The sequence below is a fragment of the Theropithecus gelada genome, chromosome 2 (genome assembly GCF_003255815.1).
Source record: "Theropithecus gelada isolate Dixy chromosome 2, Tgel_1.0, whole genome shotgun sequence".
Taxonomy (NCBI): domain Eukaryota; kingdom Metazoa; phylum Chordata; class Mammalia; order Primates; family Cercopithecidae; genus Theropithecus; species Theropithecus gelada.
Window position 1 is genome coordinate 39,365,954 of NC_037669.1, and position 27,827 is coordinate 39,393,780.

Consider the following 27,827-nt stretch of genomic DNA (forward strand, 5'->3'; position numbering starts at 1 on the left):
TACTTCTCTGTATTTCCATATTTCCACAAAGCTTAGGGATGTAACCATGTACATTTTAGAAAATAGATAAATATGGCTGGGTGCGGTGACTCACGCCTATAATCCCAGCACTTTGGGAGGCCGAGACGGGCAGATCACCTGAGGTCTGGAGTTTGAGACCAGCCTGACCAATATGGAGAAACCCCGTCTCTACTAAAAATACAAAATTAGCCGGGTGTGGTGGTGCATGCCTGTAATCCCAGCTACTCAGGAGGCTGAGACAGGAGAATTGCTTGAACCCAGGAGGCGGAGGTTGCAGTGAGCCAATATTGAGTAATTGCACTCCAGCCTGTGCAACAAGAGCAAAACTCTATCTCAAAAAAAAAAAAAAAAAAAAAAGAGGCTGAGTGCAGTGACTCAAGCCTGTAATCCCAGCACTTTGGGAGGCCAAGGCGGGTGGATCACAAGGTCAGGTGTTCGAGACCAGCCTGGCCAACATGGTGAAACCCCATCTCTACTAAAAATACAAAAATTACCCAGGCGTGGTGGCGCTTGCCTGTAATCCCAGCTACTCAAGAGGCTGAGGCAGGAGAATCGCTTTAACCCAGGAGGTGGAGGTTGCAGTGAGCCAAGATCATGCTACTGCACTCCAGCCTGGGTGACAGAGTGAGACTCTGTCTCAAAAAAAGAAAGAAAATAAGTATTTGTAGTTCTATGATCACTAAATATATCTACGCTGACCTATATATACCTATATAAAGATATATACCTGTACTATACTATATACCTATATTGTCCAGTATCATGTTGCCCACTGTCAAGAAACAAAATTTCACCAAATTTAGTTTAAAGTTCTTGGCTGGGCATGGTGGCTCATGCCCGTAACCCCAGCACTTTGGGAGGCCGAGGTGGGCAGATCACCCGAGGTCAGGAGTTCGAGACCAACCTGGCCAACATGGTGAAACCCTGTCTCTACTAAAAATACAAAAATTAGCCGGGCGTGGTGACACTCCTGTCATCCCAGCTACTCAGGAGGCTGAGACAGGAGAATCGCTTGAACCTGGGAGGCAGACGTTGCAGTGAGCCAAGATTGTGCCACTGCACTCCAGCCTGGGCAACAGAGCAAGACTGTACTCTGTCTCAAAAAAAAAAAAAAAAAATCTAATTGGCTTTTATTAGTGATTCATGAATCAGGCAGCATCTCAGCTATGAAACAGAAAAGTGTTCCAATGAGCTGAGCAGAAGGGGTTGGGCTTATAGGCAGAAGAGGGCTGAAGAAAGCAGAAATAAGGAACAAAAAGCAGATTGGTCATTTTGAAGTTACTTTCCTTAAAGAGTTACATCAGAGGGAGCTTCTTTATCATGCCAGCACAAGTATATGGGCCCCTTCTCCTATTTGTTGGAAAACTGGCCCCTTTTAAAGTTGAGTTTAATTATGTGGCACCTAGGACAAGTGCCTCCATTCTGATTTTGTCTACTGTCTTGAGGCCTAGTGCCAGAGATCAGTCCAAAACAACGACCTGCCATAAACTTTATTTAACACCACTGATTTTTTTCCCTACGTCTAAGTCACCCCAACTTTTATAAATTCATATTACAAAGGGACCCCTGCTATGCTAATTGCAACCTTTGGGTCTACACTGTGCTGTACACACACACACACACACACACACACACACACACACACACACGCTCAACGAATCTATGCTATTTGATAAGAGGCAATTTGATGTCAAGAGAAGAACTATTTAGCCTAGGCTCTATGCCAAGCCTTGGTTGTGCCACTAACTGTGAAACATACCCTCTCTGACCTTCAGTTTTCTGGCTGCAGACCTATTTTCCCAGGGATGCCAGGGAGGGAGGATAGGCAACTGGTCCATTGGTTTATTCTCCCCACCTTCCTGGCGCAGCCTTCTCAGGGAAACTCCGCCTCAAGGCTGGGGACTGGAGGAGGGGTGCGGGGGGAGGAGGCAGGGTGGCCATCTTTGTGCGGGGCCGCGCTTCCGCCAGCGCCGCGGCGGGGAATCTGCAGCAGGTCGGCTGGCGATGGAGTGGTGGGCTAGCTCGCCGCTTCGGCTCTGGCTGCTGTTGTTCCTCCTGCCCCCAGCGCAGGGCCGCCAGAAGGAGTCAGGTGGGCTCCGGGCAGTGCCGAACCTGCCCCTTGGGCTCGTGGTCTGGTCGTAGTCCCGAGGCGCTCCCCCGCGCGGCCGGCGCCCAGGAAGATGCTGTGGCCGCTGTAGCGCGGATCTGGACAGAGGGCACCGGGGCGCCTTGCGGCGGAGAGTGAAGTGCCGGGGTCTCTGCTCTTGCTCTGGACGCTGGAGAGTAACCCATCCCCCAGAATTCAGAATGACAGGGAGGAGAGAGAATTCCCCGTTCACCCGCAGGAGGCGTCGCCCGTGCTTGGCTACTCTGGACCTGCCTGAAACACTGAGGGTCGGGGATGGGGACGAATGTCGTGCGCGCGCGCGTGTGTGTATATGTGTTGCCAGAAGAGAAGAAGAGGGGTTTATTGTCTGTAGCTTTTAACCGATCCTCTTTGTGGAGTTCAATTTGATTAGTAGAAAGTGAGAGTCCGCGTCACTATCCATAGCATTCTGAGGGTTGGGCGTTAAGCTTGGGAATTTTCCAGTTTCTTGGACACCTGACACCCGGGTAGAGGAACAGACTTGACATGAGCGTGAGAGTTACACACACAAAAATTCCTCCCTGGCGTTTCGTTTCCATCAGTTGGATGGGAAGGGGATTTCTGAAAGTTTTGGTCTTCTGTTGCTTCTGCCTGTGTGGTGTTAGCAAATAACGCTCAGGAGACTTTTTTTTAACTCTCATTTACTTCATTTTTTAAAGGTTCAAAATGGAAAGTATTTATTGACCAAATTAACAGGTCTTTGGAGAATTACGAACCATGTTCAAGTCAAAACTGCAGCTGCTACCATGGGTGAGTTCTTTTCTTTGATGTGTCTTTGAGAGTTTAGTTGTGTCACAGGAAGTATTCTAACATCCTCGAGAGATTTTGGTTGCAGTGGTCAGAAAGGCAAGGATGTTTTTCTATTTCTAGGGAATAAATATGCCCTGAGATGGGAAAGGCTCAGGTGGTCTCAGCCTAACCACTGACTGGCTGTGGGATTCAGTGCACGTGCATCTGTTTTTCCCACTGGGCTGCAAGCTTCCTGAGGTCAGGGTCTGTGTCTTATTTGTTGTTGTCTCCCTGGTGCTAGCCCTCAGTACGTGCTCAATAAATATTGTTGAGGAAATAAACCCATCTATAGCTGAATCTAGTCCTAAATTTCCTGATGGTTATCTTTAGAAAATGCACATGCCTGTTATCCTAACACTTTGAGAGGCCATGGCCGGTGGATCACCTGAGGTCAGAAGTTCGAGACCAGCCTGACCAACATGTGGAAACCCTGTCTCTACTAAAAATACAAAAATTAGCTGGGCGTGGTGGCACATGCCTGTAATCCCAGCTACTCAGGAGGCTGAGGCAGGAGAATTGCTTGAACCCGGGAAGCAGAGGTTGCATTGAACCCGGATCACGCCACTGCACCCCAGCCTGGGTGAGAGAGTGAGACTCCGTCTCAGAGGGAGAATGCACCTCAGGGCCGGGATGAGGTATGGTAGATAGATAATTCTGAAAACAGACTTGGGTGTGAGTGCCGGTACTCCCACTGGTTACCCCTGTGCCAAGCCACTTCAACTCCTCTGGGTCTCAGATTCTTCATCAGCTAAGTAACAGGGTCTTTTAAGCTCCGCTTTATGTTATTTTTGACTCCTCAAAAAATTCCCTGGATGCTTATACTTATTGAAAACTTACTATACACTCAACTTTAAAAGGAATATAAAATAGTGTAATTTTGGTTACTGCTGTCAGGCTATCAGAGTAAGGGGGTATTGGGGAGAGCGTGGACCAGACAGACCAGAACAAAAGAGTCCGTGCTATACTGTAAGGCAGAAACTTCACCTCCTGTGGGATTGGGAGGAGATGCCAGGAGGACTGAAGTGACTAGAAGGACACAGGTGTGGCATGAGTGGTGAAAGAGGAATACAGAACTGCCAAGGGAGGGGCAATCCAGATGGAGGGAGGAAGAAGAGACATTGACCCACTTTTTACTTTTTATTGCCTTATTGCCGTTGATGTTTCAGATTACCTACAGGGCTTCTAGGGAAGAGCGGTTCATTCTCACCCTCGATTCTTTCCTTCCACTTACTGTGTTCTCTAATACGAAACCTAAATGCACTTAGGAAGTAGGTGGAATGGCACCACTCTCTTGGCCTGCTTTCCCTGATGACTCCCATTCTTTCCCAGTGTCATAGAAGAGGATCTAACTCCTTTCCGAGGAGGCATCTCCAGGAAGATGATGGCAGAGGTAGTCAGACGGAAGCTAGGGACCCACTATCAGATCATCAAGAACAGACTATACCGGGAAAATGACTGCATGTTCCCCTCAAGGTAAGAGTTACGAGGTAGATATATCTTCTGACTTTATTACATATAGGCTTACCGGATACCCTTTTATAGAGGAGCCAATTCATTGGACTAGCAAGCAGATCCCTCCTCCCATTTCAGGCAGACTATGAAATAGTGACAAGCTCTTCTCCTTGCCTGGGAATTTTTCTTGCGAGCTACTCTCAAAGCCTGTCTCCTCTGTGAGACTTGGCTCATCACTGGTAGCACTGGTGGTGACTCTGCCTCTTCTGCTCCTTCCCTGGGATACAGTAGCAGCAGGATACAGGCCGATGAGGCCTAGCAGGAGGGAGCTGGACTGAAGAAGGAGGAGGAATTGGTTGAATGTCATGGGCCAGTGTAGTTCTAGATACTGAATATTCAAGGGGAGGTGGTAGAGTCAAGAGGAGTAACTAGATGGGGTATGGTTGCTCCCACCTGTGATTCCAGCACTTTGTGGTGGATTGCTTGAGCCCAGGAGTTTGAGACCAGCCTGGATTATGGCGAATAATCTGACAGAGTGGCAAATAATACGACAGAGTGAGACCCTGTCTATAAAAAAATATAAAAAATAAAAAACAGGAGTAGCTAGTGCTGCAAATTACGCCAGCCAGGACTTCAGAAATTCAGGTGTGAGACCCGAGGTACCATGTCATTTGGCTGAAGGCAGGGTGGTAGGCAGGGAGGGTCATGGGCTGAGCATGGAGGTTGAGTTTAGGCAGCATTGCATTTTGGAGTTTTTTGTTTTTTGTTTTTTAACTCAAATCTTTATCAAATTAGAAGATACAAAACTCAGAGGGCATAATATTCCCTTATGTAAGAGCATCTTTCTAAACAATCCCTATTCTGTCATTAAAAGTAAAATAAATGTGCAGAGTTGCAAAAAAAATTATCAATTTGTACATAAAGATTTGTATTATTTGTATTTAATAACAACTTTGTAACAATTTAATATTTACTGTTATAAATATGTAAACTAAGCCGGGTGTGGTGGCTCAGGCCTGTAATCCCAGCACTTTGGGAGGCCAAGACGGGCAGATCACCTGAAGTCAGGAGTTCAAGACCAGCCTGACCAACATGGAGAAACCCTGTCTTTACTAAAAATACAAAATTAGCCGGGTGTGGTGGCGCGTGCCTGTCATCCCAGCTACTCAGGAGGCTGAGGCAGGAGAATCGCTTGAACCCAGGAGTCAGAGGTTGCGGTGAGCTGAGATTGCGCCATTGCACTCCAGCCTGGGCAGCAAGAATGAATAAATAAATAGATAAATAAATAAATGTAAACAAGAAAACAGGCTGGGCATGGTGGCTTGTGCCTATAATCCCAGCACTTTGGGAAGTCAAGGCAGGAAGATCGCTTGAGCTCAGGAGTTCAAGACAAGCCTGGGCCACGTGGCAAGACCTCATCTCTACAAAAAATACAAACATTAGCTGGGTGTGGTGGCATGTATTTGTAGTCCTAGCTACTTGGGAGACTGAAGTGAGTGGATCCCCTGAGCCCAGGAGGTCAAGACTGCAGTAAGCCTGAGCCATGATTATGCCACTGCACTCCAGCCAGGGTGACAGAGCGAGACCTGTCTCAAATAAATAATAATAAGAACAATGAAAAAGAAAGATTATTTAATATCCCACAACCCTAAGGAAATCAGTTACCCTTTGGCTATCAGATATCAGGGGAAATAAGGTTGTAGAGGAAAAAATCATTAAGGTATTTTAAATAGACATTTGTTTCGTTATTTGGGACTCAATAATATAGACTTTAAATATAAATTGTGAGTCTGGGGGAATTTTTAATTTCCACAAATGAGAAAGAAAATAAGAATATAGACATTGTTGGACTTTGAAAGCTTACCCAATGTTTAATAGTTTGCTGAACAATTGCCAAATGAAATGAAATGCTTTCAAAGTTTCTGAAAGGCACAATTCTCTTCTTCCTGAGCTCAGAACATTTTGATCATAATCATGAGCTTAGAAATGTTCCGAAGGGAGTACAGTACATTTCATTAGCAATAAAGTAATGTATATTTCCAATGACACTGAAAGTTCCCTATCCTAGCTACACGTACAACTAAGGAAAACAGAGAGGGACAAAATACAAATAGAATGCAGTATTCCAGAACACAATACTGAATGAAATGCACACAGTTGTATGATATCTTAAAGATTCCCATATAGCTAGAAATAATATCTTTCTAGGTCTAGATATGATCTTTTTTTTTTTTTTTTTTTTGAGAGGGAATCTCACTCTGTCACCCAGGCTGGAGTGCAATGGCGTGATCTTGGCTCACTGCAACCTGCACCTCCCAGGTTCAAGCGATTCTCTTGCCTCAGCCTCCTGAGTAGCTGGGACTACAGGCACCCGCCACTATGCCTGGCTAATTTTTATATTTTTAGTAGAGACGGGTTTTCACCTTGTTAATCAGGCTGATCTCAAACTCCTGACCTTGTGATCCACCTGCCTCAGTCTCCCAAAGTGCTGGGATTACAGGCAGGTCTAGATACTTTTAATCTATCCAGTTTCAGAAACCTATGTGACATTTTAAAAATTCAGTTTTGAATAAAATGAAATATAAACTCCACATTTCAAGGATGAGCAGAGGAACCAGAGATTTATCTAATTCTAGAGACAAGTCATTTCAAAACTGAGTTGTAATAGTATTTTTTAATAACAGCTTTATTGAGGTGTGGTTAACATAAATTACATGTGAAGTATAGAATGTTCCCACAACAAAAAAAGTATGTGAGGCTATGTTAATTAGCTTGATATACTCATTCCACAATGTAAACATGTATCAAAACATTACATTGGATCCTGTAAATATATACAATTATTATTTATCAATTAAAAATAAAACCTACAGTGTACACTAAGTCTTCATGTATGTTTATGCCAAGATAATGAACCTTCCATCACAACCAAAATATTCTTTCTACCACTTTGCAGTCCCTGTCTCCTGCATCTCCCTGTCTCCCTCTCCTCCCCATGCCCCACCTTCAGGCAGCTGATGACTACTTTCTCGAATTATGGATTATTTTCTAGAGTTTTCTATAAATGGAATTATATAAGAGAGTACTATTTTAAAAGCCAAATGTGGCTGGGCGTGGTGGATCACACCTATAATCCCAGCACTTTGGGAGGCTGAGGCGAGTGGATCACCTGAGGTCAGGAGTTCGAGATCACCCTGGTCAACATGGTGAAACCCCGACTCTACTAAAAATACAAAATTAGCCAGGCATGGTAGCAGGCACCTGTAATCCCAGCTACTTGGGAGGCTGAGGCAGGAAAAGTGCTTGAACCTGGGAGGCAGAGGTTACAGTGAGCTGAGACCACGCCATTACACTCCAGCCTGGTCAACAGGAAAGAAACTCCATCTCAAAAAATAAAAAATTAAATTAAATTAAAAGCCAAATGTGAAAGAAATATGAGTGTTTTAGCTGTAATGTATAAATTGTACTGCAACTTTTAAAAAACTTTTTAACTAGATTTTTTTTCTTTTAGTGTCAAAGAATATTACATGCACTTTGGATATGTAAAATATCCAAATATTTTAGCATGGTAAAATAAAAAACAGAGAGGGACAAAATACAAATAGAATGCAGTATTCCAAAACACAATCTTGAATGAAATACACAGAGTGGTATGATATCTGGAAGATTCCCATATAGCTAGAAATAATATCTTTCTGGGTCTAGATACGATCCTTTTTTTTTTTTTTTTTTTTTTTGAGAGGGACTCTCGCTCTGTCACCCAGGCTGGAGGCTGGCTGCCTCTTTGCAGTCCCTCTCTCCTGCATCTCCCTGTCTCCCTCTCCTCCCCATGCCCCACCTTCAGGCAGCCAATGACTATTTTACCATGCTAAAATATTTGGATACCTCCAAAAGACATTCAGTGAAAAGGAAGTTTCTCTTCCACCTCAGACCGCTAGTCCCTGAGACCTCTTTTCAAAAAACAATAAGAATTATGTGTCTTGTATATCCTTCTAGAAATAGTCTATACATATACAAGCATCTAGACTTATCAACGAACTAAAACGTGCTCTATCTTCTGTTCTGCACTTAGATGTCTTTTCCATATAACAGTAGATTTTGAGATTGTTCCATAAGAGTCCATAGAGAACGCCTCACTTTTTCATGGCTGTATAATAATTTATTATATGGATTTCTTTATTCAGCCCTCTATCAATGGACATTTAGATTATCCCTCACCACATCCCTTTGCTTTTTGGATAATGCAAGCAATGCTGCAGTGAATATCCTTGTTACCATGAACGCTCATGTAAATATATATGTAGGCTAAATTCCTAGAAGTATAATAACTAGGTCAATTAATGTCATTTTAAAATCTTGATAAATAGGCTGGGTGCAGTGGCTCATGCCTGTTATCCCAGCACTTTGGATGGCCGAGACGGGCAGATCATCTGAGGTCAGGAGTTCGAGACCAGCCTGGCCAACCTGGAGAGAACCTGTCTCTACTAAAAATACAAAAATTAGCTGGGCATGGTGGCCTGTGCATGTAATCCCAGCTACTCAGGAGGCTGAGACAGGAGAATCACTTGAAATCAGGAGGCGGAGGTTGCAGTGAGCTGAAATTGTGCCATTGCACTCCAGCCTGGACCACAGAGCGAGGCTCCATCTCAAAAAAAATAATATATATATATATATATACACGTATATAGATAGATAGATAGATAGATAAATAGGCTGGGCACAGTGGCTCTCACCTGTAATCCCAGCACTTTGGGAGGCTGAGGTGGGAGGATCACTTGAGCCCGAGAATTCAAGATCAATCTGGACAACATACCAAGACTCTGTCTTTACACACACACACACACACACACACACACACACACACTTGCCAGGTGTGATGGCACACACCCATAGTCCCAGCTACTCAGGAGGCTGAGGTGAGAAGATTGCTTGCTCCTAGGATTTTTGAGGCCACAGTGAGCCATGATCATGCCACTGTACTCTTCAGCCTGAATGGCAGAGCAAGAGACCCTGCCTCAAATAAAAAAATAAAAAAAAAAAGAGAGAAATCTTGGTAAATAGAAGCTAATTGTCCTACAAAGAGGCTGAACACTTCCATAGCTCATATATCATATGCTGGAAATAGATCTCACACCCTCACCAACACTGCACTATTGGACTTTTGATCTTTGTCAATCCGATTGGTAAAATTGGTATCTAGTTTCGTTGATATTTCATTATTATTAATACAGTTGAGCATCTTTTCCTATGTTTGTGAACCATTGATATTTTTTGCAATTATCTCCCTATATATAAAAAACACTTGTTTTTTTTTTTTTTGCTGGGGGATCTCACTACATTGCCTACTGTGTCACTATGTTGCAGGTCTAGAACTCTCGGGCTCAAAGAACCCTTCTGCCTAAGTCGCCCAAGTAGTAAAACAATATTTTAAATCAGTCATTTCCATGCTGCCAGGAAATTTTGATCAAGCCTTTGAATGCTGCCTCTAGCATCGTGCTGGTCAGGACCTCAAAGAATGAGGCAGAAACCAGCTAAACTGTCAGTGTATCTTCTTTTTCTTTCAAGAAATCCTCTGAGGATTCCCAGGGAATCTAGTCAGAAAGCTATGTTACAGTGTTTATGATTCTGTATATAACACTTTTTCTGGCTTGCAGAACTGATTTTGATAGTGTTCTTTATTCAGGTTGAAGATGATGAAAGGTTTTCTATCTGTTCTCATAAACTAGGAGACTTAATTATAATGAAATAAAAATGGTGTCTGTGAGAAGCAAAGCCAAAGGAACACAGGTAGAAAATTAGCTATTTCACCTGTTACGAGAGTTTGTATCTTGTCTACTAATTAAACGATGCCATATAAGGGAAATAAAGAAAAGAAGAATGAATAAAGTGGTAGAAGTAGCAATAATATTCCCTTCAAAGCTATGATGATTTATTTGGAAAATTTTATTAAGTATTTTAAGCTGGAGCAGCTTAGCTAGGAGTGAACTTGCACAATGCAAAAAAGCAGAATGACCCCTTTAGAAGCATTGCTTTCAGGGAACTTTGCAGTAGGCTGATGATCTGGAACACTGAGTTGTCTTACTTTAAAATGTGATTGGGACCTCACCTTGTCGTAGAGCCTGCAGGCACTGCTCTGCTGAATTTATGGTATGTCTGGTTGACAGGTGTAGTGGTGTTGAGCACTTTATTTTGGAAGTGATTGGGCGTCTCCCTGACATGGAGATGGTGATCAATGTACGAGATTATCCTCAGGTTCCTAAATGGATGGAGCCTGCCATCCCAGTCTTCTCCTTCAGTAAGGTAAGTACAGGGAGAGCCACATGGGTGGATGGAGGGTGGTCCTCTAAGTTATGAGCATGAGATCATTGTCCTGTGACATAGTCTGATGGGCAATGGTAAGGATGAGGACTGAGGTACAGAAATGGGTCTGTGTCTCTATTAGCGTCACAGTGATTGAGCAAAAAGACAGAGGAGAGGAAGTTGAGAACCGGTAAGTCATGTAAGATTGCTTGAGTGTCTATAGGGCTAGAGATGGAGGCTAGGGCGTGAGAGGCCTGAGAAACCTACAGGAATTAGAGGTGGGTCTCGAAGATCCTACAGAGCATGGGAGGAAGGAGTCCAAGAAAGCTTAGAGTTAGGGAGCACCTTCATTCCAAAAGTTTATTGAGCTCCTACTATGTATATATTCAGCCATAGTGCTGGGTATCATCTGTCCCATTTGTCACCATATTCCAGGGGCCCAGCATGGCTAAAAGTGAACCTGAAGGTGCCAGATAACTCCACACGATGTGTGTGCAGGCAGTGCCTTGAAGGGATAGGCCAGAGATAACCTAGAGGGCTATGCAAGGGGGTGATCTTTTAGACTCATCATGGAAGATTGGAATAGCTAGGACATACCTGTAGGCTTAGGGAATTGGGGCAAGGAATATCTTGTCAGTGCTCAGGTTCATGTAAATGTTGTATCGCCAGGGATGGGCCTTGGTTCCCCAGAGACAAGGAAAGCATTTGGGGGTGGGGGTGGAAAGGCTAGAAGAGAGTGGATGGAAGATTCTATGGGGTAACAGTGAATTGAGGAAAACCCCATGGAATCTGGGGAAAGGAACACTATCTCTGATTTGGTTTGTCCAAAGCAGAGGGACCTTTTATCCCCACTTTTTCTTTATCACAGTTTACTTTCTCCCTAGACTTGTTTTATTTCCTGTGTTGCAAGTGGGCAGAGGCCACATTTGTGTTGCATTTCCCATGATCTAGCCTCATTTCTCAAAAGTGCTTGGTTCCATTGTTTGTCGTGAAACTCACCCAGAAGAACAGATAGAGGCTCCCATGTAAGTCAGTAGGGACTTCGTGTTTGTTATCTATCTATTGTTTCTGCAGATAATAAAGTATGACCATCGGTATACTAACTTTCCATTCATCTTTACTTCCCTCCTGTTTTTTAAATCAGTGACTTCTAGTTTCCAAGGGAGGGTTTTACTCTGTCAACTTTATAGTTAATTGTGCAGCTTCTATTGAATAGCTGTTATGGTTAAGGTGCTTGATGAATCACATCTTTTTTTTTACATATTTGAGAGACAGCAAACAGCATATTGTGCATGTATTTCCAGTGGAAGAAACAGTAGAGTTAGAGGTTAATCAGTGGCCAGATTTTGAACAGAAGTAACCATAAAAAGGGAACAAATGGAGGCCAGGCACAGTGGCTCATGCCTGTAATCCCAGCACTTTGGGAGGCCGAGGCAGGTGGATTTAAAAAAAAAAAAAAAAAAAAGGAACAAATGGTTTCAAACTTCTTTCTTTTTTTTGAGACAGAGTCTCACTCTGTTGCCCAGGCTGGAGTGCAGTGGCGCGACTTTGGCTCACTGCAACCTCCACCTCCTGGGTTCAAGCGATTCCCCACCTCAGCCTCCCGAGTAGCTGGGACTATAGGCACCTGCTACCATGCCCGGCTATTTTTTTTGTTTTGTTTTGTATTTTTTAGTAGAGACAGGGGTTCACCATGTTGACCAGGCTGATTTCGAACTCCTGACCTCAGGTGATCCACCTGTCTCGGCCTCCCAAAGTGCTGGGATGACAGGTGTGACCCACCGTGCCCAGCCTCAAACTTCTTCAAAAAGATGTGATAACACCCCTTCCTCTCATTCTGCTCATCCATACTTCTGACCCTGATCGATGAATAACCAAGAATGTATTGACCAATCAATGTGAGCCCAACAGTGCCATAGTATGAGATAACACTAACTAATATTTATGAAGTACGTAAAATGTGCCAGATACTGTTCTAAGATTTTACATGTATCAACTCATTTAATATTCAAAATAAGCCTTTTAGGTAGATCATATTATTGATATTATTGTTTCCTCCATTACAGTGATAAGGAAGCTGAGGCATAAAACCATTAAGTAACTTGCCTAGAGCTATAAAGAGGTGGAGTCAGCATCCAAACCCATATGATCCACGTCAGGAGCCCACACTCTTAACCATTGCACTGTATTTCTTGGCTCTTGCTCTCAAAAAAACCCATTGGGAAATAACCAAAAACTGGTAAGACAGTGTAAACTCTTAAGCGTAATAGTCAAACAATGAGAGAGCTCTGTGATTATTCAGAATTGGGCATATTGTTTCCTTAAATTGAAAATCTTAACAGTATATATCCTCTAGGAAAACAGAATTTGGGGGAACTAAAAAAGTTGACCTTTAATGTGATTCTAAATTCTGGAATTCAGTGAGCCCATGACTTTTAATCCATAGTCACTTTTGCCTTTTAATGTCTACAGGCTAGACTTTGGAAAATAGGGAAAATATATCTTTGGCAATGTGACACTAAACCAAGGCTGTCCAGATCCAGTGGCATGATTGCAGTTGCCTCTTTTCACTCTATTCCAAGACTGATTTAGAACGACCTGTCTGTTTTTGTTGAAGACATCAGAGTACCATGATATCATGTATCCTGCTTGGACATTTTGGGAAGGGGGACCTGCTGTTTGGCCAATTTATCCTACAGGTCTTGGACGGTGGGATCTCTTCAGAGAAGATCTGGTAAGGTAGGTGCTTTAAAGAAGTTTTATTTTTTTCCTCTTTCTGGGTGTTCTTGAAATAAGCCATAGAATATAACCAATTGTTTACTTTTTTTTTTTTTTTTGAGACGGAGTTTCACCCTTGTTGCCCAGGCTGGAGTGCAATGGCACGATCTCAGCTCACCGCAACCTCCGCCTCCCAGGTTCAAGTGATTCTCCTGCCTCAGTGTCCTGAGTAGCTGGGATTACAGGCATGTGCCACCACACCCAGCTAATTTTGTATTTTTAGTAGAGATGGGGTGTCTTCATGTTGGTCAGGCTGGTCTCGAACTCCTGACCTCAGGTGATCCACCCACCTCGGCCTCCCAAAGTGCTGGGATTACAGGCGTGAGCCACCACACCCAGCCTATTTACTTTTAAGTAACTAATTTTTAAGTTAAAAATTAAGGACAGAAAACTGTAACATTAGCAATTTTGTATATGTCTAATAATGTTTACATATCCATAGAAAAGGGCTGAATAGTCCATCCTAAACTATCAGCAATGCCTCTTTGCAAGGGATTGTCAGAGACTTTTGTTTTCTATTTTAAATTTTTCTTTTTTTTAATTTAATTTAATTTAATTGTTTTTTGCAACAGAGTCATGTTCTGTCTCCAGACTGGAGTGCAGTGGTGCTATCGCGGCTCACTGCAACCTCTGCCTCCTGGGTTCAAGTAATTATCTTGCCTCGGCCTCCTGAATAACTGAGATTACAGGCATGCACCACCACACCCGGCTAATTTTTTGTATTTTTAGTAGAGATGGGGTTTCACCATGTTGACCAGGCTGGTCTGGAACTCCTGGCCTCAAGTGATCCACCCACTGGGTGCTGGGATTACAAGTGTGAGCCACTGCGCCCAGTCAGTATTTTCAGTTTTTCTATACTTAAGATTCTTTAAATAAGAGTGTGTTCTTTCATAGTAAGAAAAAATGAATGCCCGTGTCATGTGGGGGATAGAAAATTATTTGGAAGAATATAAACATACTTGGCAATTGAGAACGAAATACTTTAGGCAGGGCTGAGGGAGCATAAATGTTCCATAAGCATCTCAAGTACAAGCTTATTCCAGATCCTCTCTGATTCATGACTGAGACATGCCTTGGCCTGTTGACGCCATCCTGCTATCATTTCAGAATTTAGATTGTGTAGCTCATCCAAGCTGTAGGTATTTCTTAACTAGCTACATTTTACATCATGATTCAAACAACTTTGGTGCTTAATTAGGGAACTTCCAGAAACACAGTCATTATAGGCCTTCTCTCAGGTATAAGGAAAGCAAACAATTCAACCTTGTTTCCATAAATACCTATTACCTCTCCCAAGTGTGGCTGAAGGTTCAAAGAGGGTTAAGGGAATATTCCCCTCCTGAAGAAACATACAGGGCTGCAGTCCTCAGTGGTGGGTAGAGCCCTTTGTTAAAAAACAAACTTCTCCAGTGGGTATAATTTGGAAATTTAAAAAAATAATAACAGTCTCATATTTTACAGAACTGGAACTAGAAGTTGTCTTTGTCCAGCCCTTAATTTCAGGGATAAGGGAATGAAGGCACAGAAAGGTTTAGTGATCTGGTCAAGGTCAGAAGCAAATCTAGGCCTAAAGTCCTGGTTTCCAAGTGCTTTATGCAACCTTCTTTACTGGTTAATATTCCTTGTGTTTTCCTGACATTGAGACTGTCATTGCTTGCTTATTTTGGGGTTTTGAACATAATTTTGAGACGGGGGAAAAAGGTATGGTTTTTTTTGTTTGTTGGTTGTTTTTTAAAATTTTTTGTAGAGACAGGTCTTGCTATGTTTCCCAGCCTGATCTCAAACTCCTGGGCTCAAGTGATCCTCCCCCCTTGGCCTCCCAAAGTGCTGGGATTACAGGCATGAGCCACCACACTAAGCTGGAAAAAAGGTTTTAAACTTTTTTTTTCCCTAAGTTATTCTTGGCCTTGGCCTTGGTTTTCTAATCCTTTCCCCCACCCCACCCCCTCAGGTACTTGCAAATACCCTTTTCACATTCTTCTTTTTGTAGCTCTTTTCCCACCTGCCATGCAGCTGCCTTGTTTTTAAAATCTTTAAAAACATTTTAACTGATTTTGAAACCTATATATGCTCATAAAATTTTACAAATATGTATAACTCAGGCAACTTTCCCCCTAACTTATTGGTGTATCTAAGTAATCTTTCCATGTCAGTACATATGAAGCAGTCACTTTATTTATTTATTTGTTTATTTGTTTATTTTTAAGAGGCAGGATCTCACTATGTTGGCCAGGGTGGACTCAAACTCCTGGGGTCAAGGTGTTATCCAGTTACTCCACCATGTAGTTATTAATACCATTTTCCCCCATGTAAACTAGTAAACAATTTTTAGGCAGATAGAATGTTTTAAAGTGTAATCTTATATGAATGCTTTTTTTCTTTTGATACCTTCCTATTTTATTCAATTGAATTTATTCATGGTTATAGAATTGCCATTTTGTTTTTTAGAACCCTCTGTTTGGAATCTCTAGTGATGTTCATTGGTTACCTTGAAAATTTAATAATCTGCTTGTTTATCCATCTGCACTGATGTCTGCCTGCCATTTTCCATTCTATTTTTCTGATATTTTGGGAGTTTGTGCCCACTGATTTATATTTGACTCTGTAGAAGAATTCATTGTTCTTTACAGATTAAATATTTCATTTGTTATTGTCAGAGAGAGTTTGAAAAAGAGGGCTGGGGTAACACCAGGCTGTGGTGGCCACTGTTAGCACTTGCCTGGAGAAACAAGTCCTAACCTAGGTCTTTTGAGGGAGGATGGGTAGGTTAGGAGAATGAAAGAGAGAGAACAGTGATACACAGTTTGGGTCCTGTGTATGTATATTAAACACAGCTTCCGCAGGAACCCAGGAAATAAAGAGAATTAACTTTGAGTATAAATTGATACATTTTTTGTTAGATAGTTTGACAATATGTATCAAAATTGGAAATGTATACTGTGTATCCTTTGACCTAGCTGTTTCACATCTAGAATGTATCCTAAGGAATTAGACAAGTGTGCAAAGATTTGTGTACAAGGATGTTTACTACCATGTTGTTTCTTAGAGCAGAAAGTTGGAAACTACCCAAAAGCCCATCAATAAAGGATGAAGTGAATCATAATATGACTGTAAAATGGAATTTTTGCAGTGAGTCTTTGCCAGAGGTTATAAAATGGAACATAGTGCATGAATGGAAAGGCAGTGTAGGTTTTAAAAGCTCTGCGTTCAAATCCTGGCTCTTAATAGCTGCATGACTCTGCGCAAGTTGCTTAACCTCTGAAGGACCTCATTTGTAAAATAGGGATGATAAAACCTACCTCTTAAGATAGTGAGAATGATTTTATATTTACAAAGCACTTATAACAATGTCTGTAACATAGTGAAGTGCTATATAGATGTTGGCTGTTATTATTATTTATATTTCCTATTAAGATTGTTACCTGGGCTGGGCGCGGTGTCTCACGCTTGTAATCCCAGCACTTTGGGAGGCCGAGGCGGGCGGATCATGAGGTCAGGAGATCGAGACCATCCTAGCTAACACGGTGAAACCCCATCTCTACTAAAAATACAAAAAATTAGCTGTGTGTGGTGGTGGGTGCCTGTAGTCCCAGCTACTCGGGAGGCTGAGGCAGGAGAATGGCATGAACCTGGGAGGTGGAAGTTGCAGTGAGCAGAGATGCGCCACTCTACTCCAACCTGGGCAATAGAGTGGGACTCTGTCTCAAAAAAATAAAAAATGATTGTTACCTAACAGTATGTATGGTGTGACCTCTGTTACATAGAGCAAAGTTTCTCAGTATTAGTGTTCCTGACATTTTGGGCTGGATAATTCTTTGTCCTGGGAGCTATCCTGAGCACTGTAGGATTGTTTAGCAGCATCTCTGATCTCTGATCTATACCCACTAAATGCCAGTAGCAGTCCCCTAGTAGTAACAATCAAAAATGTCTACAGACATGGCCAAATGTCCCCTGGGTGGGAGGGAAGGGCAAAATTACCCCCAGTTGAAAGCTACTAATATGAAGAAATGATTGCCAGGAAATTCTTGGCTAAAATGTTACATTGTTACCTGTGGACGGGGAGATTCCAGAGGACTTCTTACTTTTATCTTTATGCTTTTTCATGAGAACTTTGCATGAGGAGCATGAAATATTTTCCACTAAAAACAAAACAACAAAAATCCAGTGCTATAGTGTCTCTGCTTGGGCAGGAAGAAGTAGGAGGTAAACAAGATAGTTCTGGCCTTAAGACTGGAGAATCAGGTAAAGGTGATCCATCCAGAAAAGGCCAGAGGATGAGCCAGGTTGGCTGAGGGTGGAGGTCTGAGGACCTGGAAGATACTGAGTGCATTCTCAGCTGAGTGAAAATGAGCAGCATGACATTATATGTATCTGAAAAGGATCTATGCCTAGAAAGTTTATATCCTGAGTTTCTCCATGACTGTAATACAGCCCACCAATCCCTCATTAACTTCAGTTCAGCCTTCCCCTCCTTTTTCAGAGGAAGATGCTGTGCAGACTTCTGTACAGGGAGGGTTCCTACGAAGCAAGTTAAGAATGATGCATCTGTGAGCTAGCAGTTTCAGTAAGGAAGGCTGGCCATGGTAATGTGTACTGAGATCTGAGTTTCAAGGACTTCATCTTTATGGAGCACTTAGTCTGGCTTTAAGAATACAAAGGTGCTTTTCAAATATCAGACTAAATCCGATGACACTTCCCACCTATGCAAAACATAAAATGAGAGAGTGATTTCCCTTTCATTCCATTTCTGATGCTTTTTTATTTTTTTGCAGTTTTGTTCACATAATTAATTTCATCAGTAGCACCCTACTTAAGGTACAGAGGAAATCCACATTTGCCAAATTATAAAGAGACCTAATCATGACCTTCACGGTTTGGGGGCTTTTCTTTCAATGTTGTTAACTTGTTAGTGGGGAGTAGATTTGTAGATACAACTGAATAGCACCTCCAGAGCCATGAAATGGTAGCAAAAGGAAACAAAGTGTCCTTTAGGGCTTTTTCTTTTGAGTAGCTTTGATTAGACTTATTTAGAAATATGAAGCTCTGAACTAATCTTCAGAAATGGTTAAAGCACATTCTTATATAGTTGAAAAAGATATATTGAAACTAATTAAATTCTGTATTCTTAGGTCAGCAGCACAGTGGCCATGGAAAAAGAAAAACTCTACAGCATATTTTCGAGGATCAAGGTGAATTATTTTCTGACATTTTACATTCTTCCAAGTAATGTAAAATATAAGTAACCTTGAGGGTATGACAAGCTCTGTAGTTCAAAGGGAAAGCTAAGATAACAAAGAAAGAAATGTGGAATCACAATTTTAGATTTGAGAATAATTCACATTATTTGCCCAAATCGCCATTGATTGAGTTGATATTCAAAGAAGTAAAGTTCATCCACTTCAGTCATTTAGCAGATATTTTACATAGTGTTACAAGTGTGTTGGGCATTGATTGTGTGATGTCAAACACAACAGATGGGTGTCTTCTTACAGTCCCTAGGAGTAGCTTATGATCAGTTTCTAGGAGTAGCTTATGATCATGCCACAGTCACTCTGCGGGTTAATGCAGAGCAGAACTCAACACCATATTTCTTAACTGCCTTTTTTATCAGAACATGTGACTGCCAAATAGTAGTTAAGAGCACAGACTGAGACTGCTGAAAATGAAGAAGAGAGCAGGGAGGAAAGAGAAGAGAAAAATGGCAAAGGTAGTAGAAGGTCCCTGTGTTGTTCAGTTCCATAGTCTCAGTGCCAATAACAGTTCCTAGCATGTCAATATACGATAAGTATCTGTGGAGTAGATGAATAGAAAAGACCGTGAAGGGGGAAGGGTTTTGTAGTTTTAGCAAGTGAGTCCTTGCCAGAGATTATACTCTCTCTCCACCCTCCTCTTCGCTTGGGAGATAGACTTTAGGAGGTAAATGGATTATCCAGCTACTATGTCCTGTTTCTTACCAACTTCTTTGATTCTTAAATCTTGAAGTCACAAATTAACTTGGGGACCATGTCTGGACTTCAAGAGTTTTAGGACTCCCTTGAAATTATGTGGGGATATGTGCATTTTTCTGGGAAGGAGAGGAGGTTGGTTCATAGTTCTTAACAGATTATCAAGGAATCCATGATGCCTCACATGTCAAGATCCTCTGCTACTTGGAACATCACTAGAAATTTTTCCACATATAGTCATTAGGTTTTTAAGCCCTTTGGTTTTTGTGCATTTTTAAAAAATTAAATATTATACTGGACTGTACAGAGTGTACGTAACAAAGGTCATGTAGCTGTTTTAGTGAATGGTGACTAGCTAGCCTCACAGTTATAAGCACCAGTGATTATAGAAGCTACATGAACTTTCCTAAAAGGGAAATCATTCCCTGGGCTTTGACTATAGTGACCTGAACAACATACCCTTTAAGACCAAACGCAGACAAAGAAGAGCCAAGCACTCCCCAACCCTAAAGGTACAGAGGGGACCAGCCCTGGACAACCTAGGTGCTGCAGTACCCAGTGTACCTCTCCTCTGCTGTCACGGCACCAATGAATTGTCCATTTGTGCAGAGTCATTGCCTTGGGTCCTAGTCCTGCTCACCTTTCAGGGATTGGGAACAGTATTCTAATACAGGCCACACAGTTTTATGTCATGTGTTTCTTTTATAGGACAAGTCCAGAACGAGATCCTCTCATTCTTCTGTCTCGAAAAAATCCAAAACTTGTTGATGCAGAATACACCAAAAACCAGGCCTGGAAATCTATGAAAGTAATCACCAGTCATCTGACTAGAACTACAGCAGTGAACATTCTCACTCAAAGAACATTGCCACCTGGGTAGAATTTGAGATTAGGTTTCCTCTCAGTAGTGAGGTGAATGTAAAGAAAGTTCCATGAACCAGCATTAGCATATATGTAAATTCTCCTTTTTCAAACTTACATTGCTTTTCTGGCCATATTATGACTAGTATATTGCACTACTTTGAAGGTTTAAACCAGGGGTCACAAACTTTTTCCAGGAAGGGCCAAATAGTAAATATTGTAGGTTTTGCAGGTCATATGGTCTCTGTTGTAGTTGCCAGCAGTAGTATGAAAGCAGCCATAGGCAGTTTGTAAATGAATGAGCCTGGCAGTGTTCTTATAAAAACTTTATTATGGCCGGGCATGGTGGTTCACACCTGTAATCCCAGCACTTTGGGAGGCTGAGGCGGGTGGATCACTTGAGGTCGGGAGTTTGAGACCAGCATGGACAACATGGTGAAACCCTGTCTCTATTAAAAAATACAAAAATTAGCCGGGCATGGTGGTACGCACCTGTAATCCCAGCTACTCGGGAGGCTGAGGCAGGAGAATTGCTTGAACCTGGGAGGCAGAGATTGCAGTGAGCCAAGATTGTGCCGTTGCACTCCAGCCTGGTGACAGAGCAAGACTCCATCTCAAAAAAAATTAAAATAAATAAAATCAAATAAATAAAAAAATTAAAAGTTTATTTATGGGCACCGAATTTTGAATTTCATGTAATTTTGTCATAAAATATTCTTCTTTTGCCTTTTCTTTTAACCATTTGAAATGTAAAAATTTCTTAGTCCATGACAAAAACAAGCAGTGGGTCAGATTTGGCTTATGGGTCGTACTTTGCCAACCCCTGGTTTAAATTAATGGTCTCAACCCTGGCTGTGCAGTACAACCAGAGAGCTTTAAAAAATGAATTAAATGAGTCAGAATCTCTGGGGCTGGTGTCCAGGAATCTTCATTTGTTTAAAACTTTTCAAGTGATTCTAAGGTGAAGCCAGAAATGGGACCATTGGTTTACAGTCCACTCTCTCCTCTTAACTCTATGGCTTTTTGCCTTAATCAAAGAAATTAAAGCCTTAACCTTCCTTTATATGACATTTCCATATACCATATGAGGATGCTATGAGAAAAAGCTTTAGACTTCTTGGGAGAAAACTAAGTAAATCTGAGGTGTATGTATTATTTCATACAGTTTTTTAATCAGATAGGAGCAAGTGAACTTACAAAACTTTATTAAATAATAAAAATATGAAAAATGTATTCATTTAGAATACAAATTGTTAGCATCTACTGTGGGAGGCTGCAGAAGCAAACAAAACTTGTCCCCTCATCAAGGAGTTTACCATCTGCTAAGGTAGATGGAGTGTACATGGGGATCTCAAACTCAGATGTCCCCAGGGACCAGCAGGTGATATCGGTAGGTGAGCAAGAGAGAATACTAACACTTCCAAGTGTTAGTAAGAGCCCAGTTTGCCAGATCATCCTTTTTATTCCCCAAGAAAGATTGGAAATCTGGATTTTTGCAAGAAATATCTTACCACCTATAAAGGTTGGCAATGATTGGATTTTTTTTTTTTAAATACTTTGCATGCCCAACATAATTTGAGCATGGGCTGTATACACCCCTAAGGTTATCAGCCAGCACTTGGGATCTTCTCTGCATACATAATTTATACAGAGTGAAGTGTGCTGCGGGCTGTGACATCTGAATTCAAAGAAGGGCAACATGGCTTTAGGTGAGCTTAAACTCTGAAATCAGAGAGACCCTGGTTAAAACTCTGTCTTCTATTTAGAGCCACATTGACCTTGAGCAAATCTCAACTTCCGAAGCCTTGGCTTCTGCATTTATATAATATGAATAATAATGTCTCCTGAGTATATTGATTATGAAGCTTAAATGAGGTAATGTTGATGAAATGTTTAACAATGCTTGCTGCACAGTGATCACAATAAATGCTGTTGCTACTAATACTAATAACTTCCTTTCCACTTAAAGGATACCTTAGGAAAGCCAGCTGCTAAGGATGTCCATCTTGTCGATCACTGCAAGTACAAGTAAGATTTCCAGTATGGTTTCCATACTGCTTTTGAAATAGCTTCACTTTGGGTGAGAACTTTAATATAAAGGCCCAGCTGGAGTAAATGAAAGTTGCATTAATGCATTTCACTGGCTTTTCCTGAGGGCCTGTATGCACTGACCTGAGTTCTGCGGGGACTGTAGAGAAGAATGGAACATCTGTAGAACAGAACAACAGATAGCTGCATGCTAGCTAGCAATCACAGTAATGTAATTACCTCTCCATATGCCCCACCCACTCAATAGTTGAAGTTAGAATAAATATTTCTCAGTTAATAAGTATTAGAATTATTATCCTGGTATGCTGGCATGCTCCTGTAGTCTTAGCTACTTGGGAGGCTGAGGTAGGAGAATCCTTTGAGCCCAGGAGTTCAAGACCAGCCTGGGCTACATAGTGAGACGCTGTCTCTAAGAGAAATAAAATAAAATTCCAGGACTAAGAATTCGATGAACAGGTAAAACCAGGTCTAGAGGAGGGCAGCAGTGGTGGGGGTGGCTCAGAGTTAGGAATGCCAGTGACACACAGAGTAGGATCTACATGGTGAAAGCAACTCTGGTTGGAGACAGGTGCATGCATGAGAAATGCTGAGAAGACAGCCTTTTTTTTTTTTTTTTTCCCTATGGGCAATCTCTGAAAATTGATTAGGTTTTCCTCATTCTCCTCTCTATACCAGAGGGCCCTTATCCCCGGCCATGGTACTGGTCGGTTAGGAACAGGGTTGCACAGCAGGAGGTGAGCAGTGGGGAAGTGAGCATTACCACCTGAGCTCTGCCTTCTGATCAGATCAAACCCTATTGTGAACTGCGCATGCAAGGGATCGAGGTTGCATGCTCCTTATGAGAATCTAATGCCTGATTATCTGAAGTGGAACAGTTTCATCCAAAATCATCTCCCCCGCACTGCCCATCCATGGAAAAATTGTCTCCCATGAAACCAGTCCCTGGTACCAAAAAGGTTGGGGACCATTGCTCTATACTTTAAGAGAAGAGGGTGATGTCTAGGAAGCAGTGGAGACCTTTGAGCAGATGGGGTACACTAGAGGAAAAACAAGGCTTTGGGAGGCCATGACTAGTTAGAGACGTTAGGCCTAGAAAAGCTTGTGAATTTTTTTTTCACTCTTTATATTTTATGTTTACCATTGAACATTTATTTTCTCAAATATGTTCCAAATCTACAAACTGTCATTTCCTTCTGAGCCCTGTATACACTCTAGCCGGCACCCAGCTCCTGACCCTATCTAGCTCTGTCTGGAGAAAATAATCCCCTATTTTTCCTCACCCTGACATTCCCAGAACAACCTGTAGTCCTAGCCCTGGCAAAGCAAAGAGTTGATAGAAACCCCTTAGGAACATACAATGTGTCCTTGAAAACTCAAAGTGGAAAGAGAGTGGAGAGGAATCATGAAAGAAGGGGAGGGGAGAATAAGCATAAAAGGTCATATTAGTGGCAGCAGGCATATAGTATCAAGTGTATTTTGCTCTTTTTTCCCCAGGTATCTGTTTAATTTTCGAGGTGTAGCTGCAAGTTTCCGGTTTAAACATCTCTTCCTGTGTGGCTCACTTGTTTTCCATGTTGGTGATGAGTGGCTAGAATTCTTCTATCCACAGCTGAAGCCATGGGTTCACTATATCCCAGTCAAAACAGATCTCTCCAATGTCCAGTAAGCAGTTATCCCCCAATGCAGAGTTTCTAAAGACCCTTCCAATCTGCTTTTAAAAATGCCTTAATGCCTTAAAACCAGTCATGTAAGACATTTAGTCCTATGATTTTTTTCCATTGAAAGCTTTTTTCCCTCTTGGTTTACATACATAGTATTGCATTATTATCCAAGTAGGCTGTAAGTGGAATTTAATTTGAAAAAGCGCTTTAATACTGGTTTCAAATGAAACATTCAGACAAAATGAAGTGAAAAAGCTCTAATCTCTCCAAGACTAAAGATAGGGATATTCAATCTTATTATATTGTCAAAAGGATTTTCAGATACAGCGTGAGAATTGATTCAAGTGAAGCTTCGGCAAATTTCCTCTCATGATGGGAGGAACAAGGAAGAGGTATAGAGAAGGACCAGAGTTATCTGCATATTGTTATGATGGTGATATCTGTGTGTATATATATATTTTTCTATATATAAATGTGTAAGATAAATATAAATATATAATATATTGTAAAATATACGTATACAAAATATATGTAAATATATAATGTGACTTCTGTATTTTCTCAAATATGTCCCAAATCTACAATAGGGTATCTTTAATCAGTGTGTGGGTTTTTTTTTTTATTATTTTGTTCTTGAGAGAACCCTGATATCTTTGCTTTAAAGAAATAATCCACCATCCACATACCTAAAATTATCCATAGACCTCAATCTATATGGTCTTTCTGATTTAGTGCTAATGAAGTTGGTCTACATTTCAGAATCTAAAATTCTTTTCTTTTAGAGAGCTGTTACAATTTGTAAAAGCAAATGATGATGTAGCTCAAGAGATTGCTGAAAGGTGAGTTTTGTTCATTTTCCCTTTCCACTTTACTTTGTCATCCCCATTATGCCCTAGCCAAAGTTACCTGAATACTGTTATCATGGTGATATCTGTATTTTATCCTCATCATATGGAGATAATTCAGAACTAAAGCTGTCCTGGGGGGAAACATATACACACGTCTACATATGCCCAAGCTTTATAGAAGTAGACTAAAATCTTTGAGGTAGTTAAACAGGTATGAACCTTGGCTGTTTATAAGTTGTTTTAAAGGAAAAAGATGTTAAGTTCTATTGCTACATGCATGTATGTGGATATGATTGCCATAGGGTTGGTTCTTGAGGCTCAAATGAATTAATTTATATAAAATGCTGAATAATGCTTGGCACAAGGTGAGCACTCAAATGCAGACTGTTATTATTATTAAATTCTGTGCTTTAACATCTTCTTGTTAAATCTTGTCTCTAGGGGAAGCCAGTTTATTAGGAACCACTTGCAGATGGATGACATCACCTGTTACTGGGAGAACCTCTTGAGTGAATACTCTAAATTCCTGTCTTACAATGTAACAAGAAGGAAAGGTTATGATCAAATTATTCCCAAAATGTTGAAAACTGAACTATAGTAGTCATCATAGGACCATAGTCCTCTTTGTGGCAACAGATCTCAGATATCCTACGGTGAGAAGCTTACCATAAGCTTGGCACCTATACCTTGAATACCTGTTATCAAGCCAAATACCTGGTTTTCCTTATCATGCTGCACCCAGAGCAACTCTTGAGAAAGACTTAAAATGTGTCTAACACACTGATATGAAGCAGTTCAACTTTTTGGATGAATAAGGACCAGAAATCATGAGATGTGGATTTTGAACCCAACTCTACCTTTCATTTTCTTAAGACCAATCACAGCTTGTGCCTCAGATCATCCACCTGTATGTATCCACCACTGTGAAATTGACCGTGTCCATGTGATGATGCCCTTTGTCCCATTATTTGGAGCAGAAAATTAATCATTTGGAAGTAGTACAACTCATTGCTGGAATTGTGAAATTATCCTAGGTGTGATCTCTGTCACTTTATTTTAATGTAGGAAATCCTATGGGGTTTATGAAAAATACTTGGGGATCATTCTCTGAATGGTCTAAGGAAGCGGTAGCCATGCCATGCAGTGATATAGGAGTTCTCTTTTGTAAAACCATAAACTCTGTTACTCAGGAGGTTTCTATAATGCCACATATAAAGAGGCCAATTGCATGAGTAATTATTGCAATTGGATTTTGGGTTCCCTTTTTGTGCCTTCATGCCCTACTTCTTAATGTCTCTCTAAAGAAAAAAAAGAAAGACAAAGCCTCTTAATAAATTTAGGAAGTAGTCCTCATTCTTTAATGGAACTATACATAGAGCAGCAGCTCTTCCTCACCCTTTGCATACCTTTAATATTTTTCCTTCTTAAATTGGCCACAGCAGGGGTCATTCACACTCTCACTGTCTTGCAGGAACCACAAGAAGTCTTCATATGTGAATGTGCCGTTCATTTGGTAGTTAAGAGCTTTCAACTTCAAATATATAGGAGATGTTTGTTTTAGTGCAAATCCATGTTGGAGTGCTTCCTTTTTCCTTTTTTCCCTTTTTGAAAAAGATGTTTTGGGTAGTAGTTTAATATCTCAGGGTGCTCTTTCTAACATAGTATAAAATGAAGAAAAATATTTAGATTAAAACTCTGGAGTCTGATGACTTAGAACTATCCTTGACCCTTAGGCCCACCCTTTCCACAGAGAAATCACCTCTCTTCTTTTGTCTCTTAAGACCTATTTGGTATTAACTAGTTTCAGAATTAGTAAATGTGAGATTCAGTCACATAATTATCAGACATTCCATTTGTCAGAAATCTATTAGGATTTTTAAACTCTTTTCCACAGAATTTTAAGTCTGTTGACTTTCTTAGAGAAGTTGAACATGCTTGGCAAGATCATTTCATGGAATAAGCAGATGTTTAAAGTTGGATTTTTGTGTGTGTGTGTATGTGTGTGTGTGTGTGTTTGTTTTGTTTAGTACTAGCAATGCACAGGGACTGTGTTCTTAGGTGCTGTGAGTCTGTCTATAGGCAGTCCAGATTTCTGAGTTGTACTATGGTTTTGCCTTGTCACTATGAGGCCCTACTAGGTGTAAGCATTGTCTCTGAATTTTAATTTCCTCTCATTAAAATAGGAACAAAATTTACTATCCTTTATATTAGGAGCTGAAGATTCATTTCCCTGGGAATGTTTCCCATTTAGCTTCAAGTTTTAGCTCAAACATCACCTTCTTTCTGACTCCTTTCATTCATTCCTCGAGGCAGTAAGGGGCTACCATAGTACTTTGCTTATGCCTGTATTATATGACATCACTGTAGTTGCTAGACTGTTTCTCCTACTGTTCTGTGAACTTATTAATAGGTGAGAATCTAGTTTTACTCATCTTGATGTCTCCAGGATCCAGCACAGTGCCTCATACAGAATAGATCCCAAAGAACTGGTGGGTGGGTGGATGGATGGAGGAATGGAGACAGTTGGCTTAACTGGATCCTATATACAGATTGTTACTGGCTCCAAAGGATGATTAGATAAAATCAATGTAAATCCTCACTTGCCCTTTGAAGAGCCAATAAGATCATCTTTGTCTTTAAATACAGCAAATATTATTCAGATTTTGTACTTGTCTATCTGTTTACCTCAGTGTAGATGATATGAGGATGGTATAACTATGTAAATGGTTTGTTTTTGAAAATAATTTGTTTCCCCACAACTTTTGAAGGTTTTATTTGTTGTTGTTGTTACTAGTTCAGTCCCAAACTTACCCTTTCCTTTTCAGAGAGCTAATGGCCATGCTTTTCTTCAAGGAAAGAATAGTTTATTTCAATGAAGTGGGATACTTGGATAACACAAATAATGCTTTTTATTTATTTATTTCGGGAGTGTTATCTATGTGCTGTCAGTGACCCACCTTATTCTACTATATCAGGT

General features: G+C 41.1%; 1 protein-coding gene across 1 annotated transcript; it reads left to right on the forward strand.

Moving 5' to 3' along the window:
* Nucleotides 1–1,948: 1,948 nt before the first annotated feature.
* Nucleotides 1,949–27,750, forward strand: POGLUT1 (protein O-glucosyltransferase 1). The gene is made up of 11 exons (XM_025377435.1): nucleotides 1,949–2,110; nucleotides 2,827–2,917; nucleotides 4,286–4,429; nucleotides 10,573–10,708; nucleotides 13,326–13,447; nucleotides 18,616–18,675; nucleotides 20,140–20,239; nucleotides 22,262–22,320; nucleotides 23,836–24,003; nucleotides 24,785–24,841; nucleotides 25,292–27,750. The coding sequence occupies exons 1-11, from the start codon at nucleotides 2,026–2,028 to the stop codon at nucleotides 25,446–25,448; spliced, it is 1,179 nt and encodes a 392-aa protein (XP_025233220.1). The 5' UTR covers nucleotides 1,949–2,025; the 3' UTR covers nucleotides 25,449–27,750.
* Nucleotides 27,751–27,827: the final 77 nt, after the last annotated feature.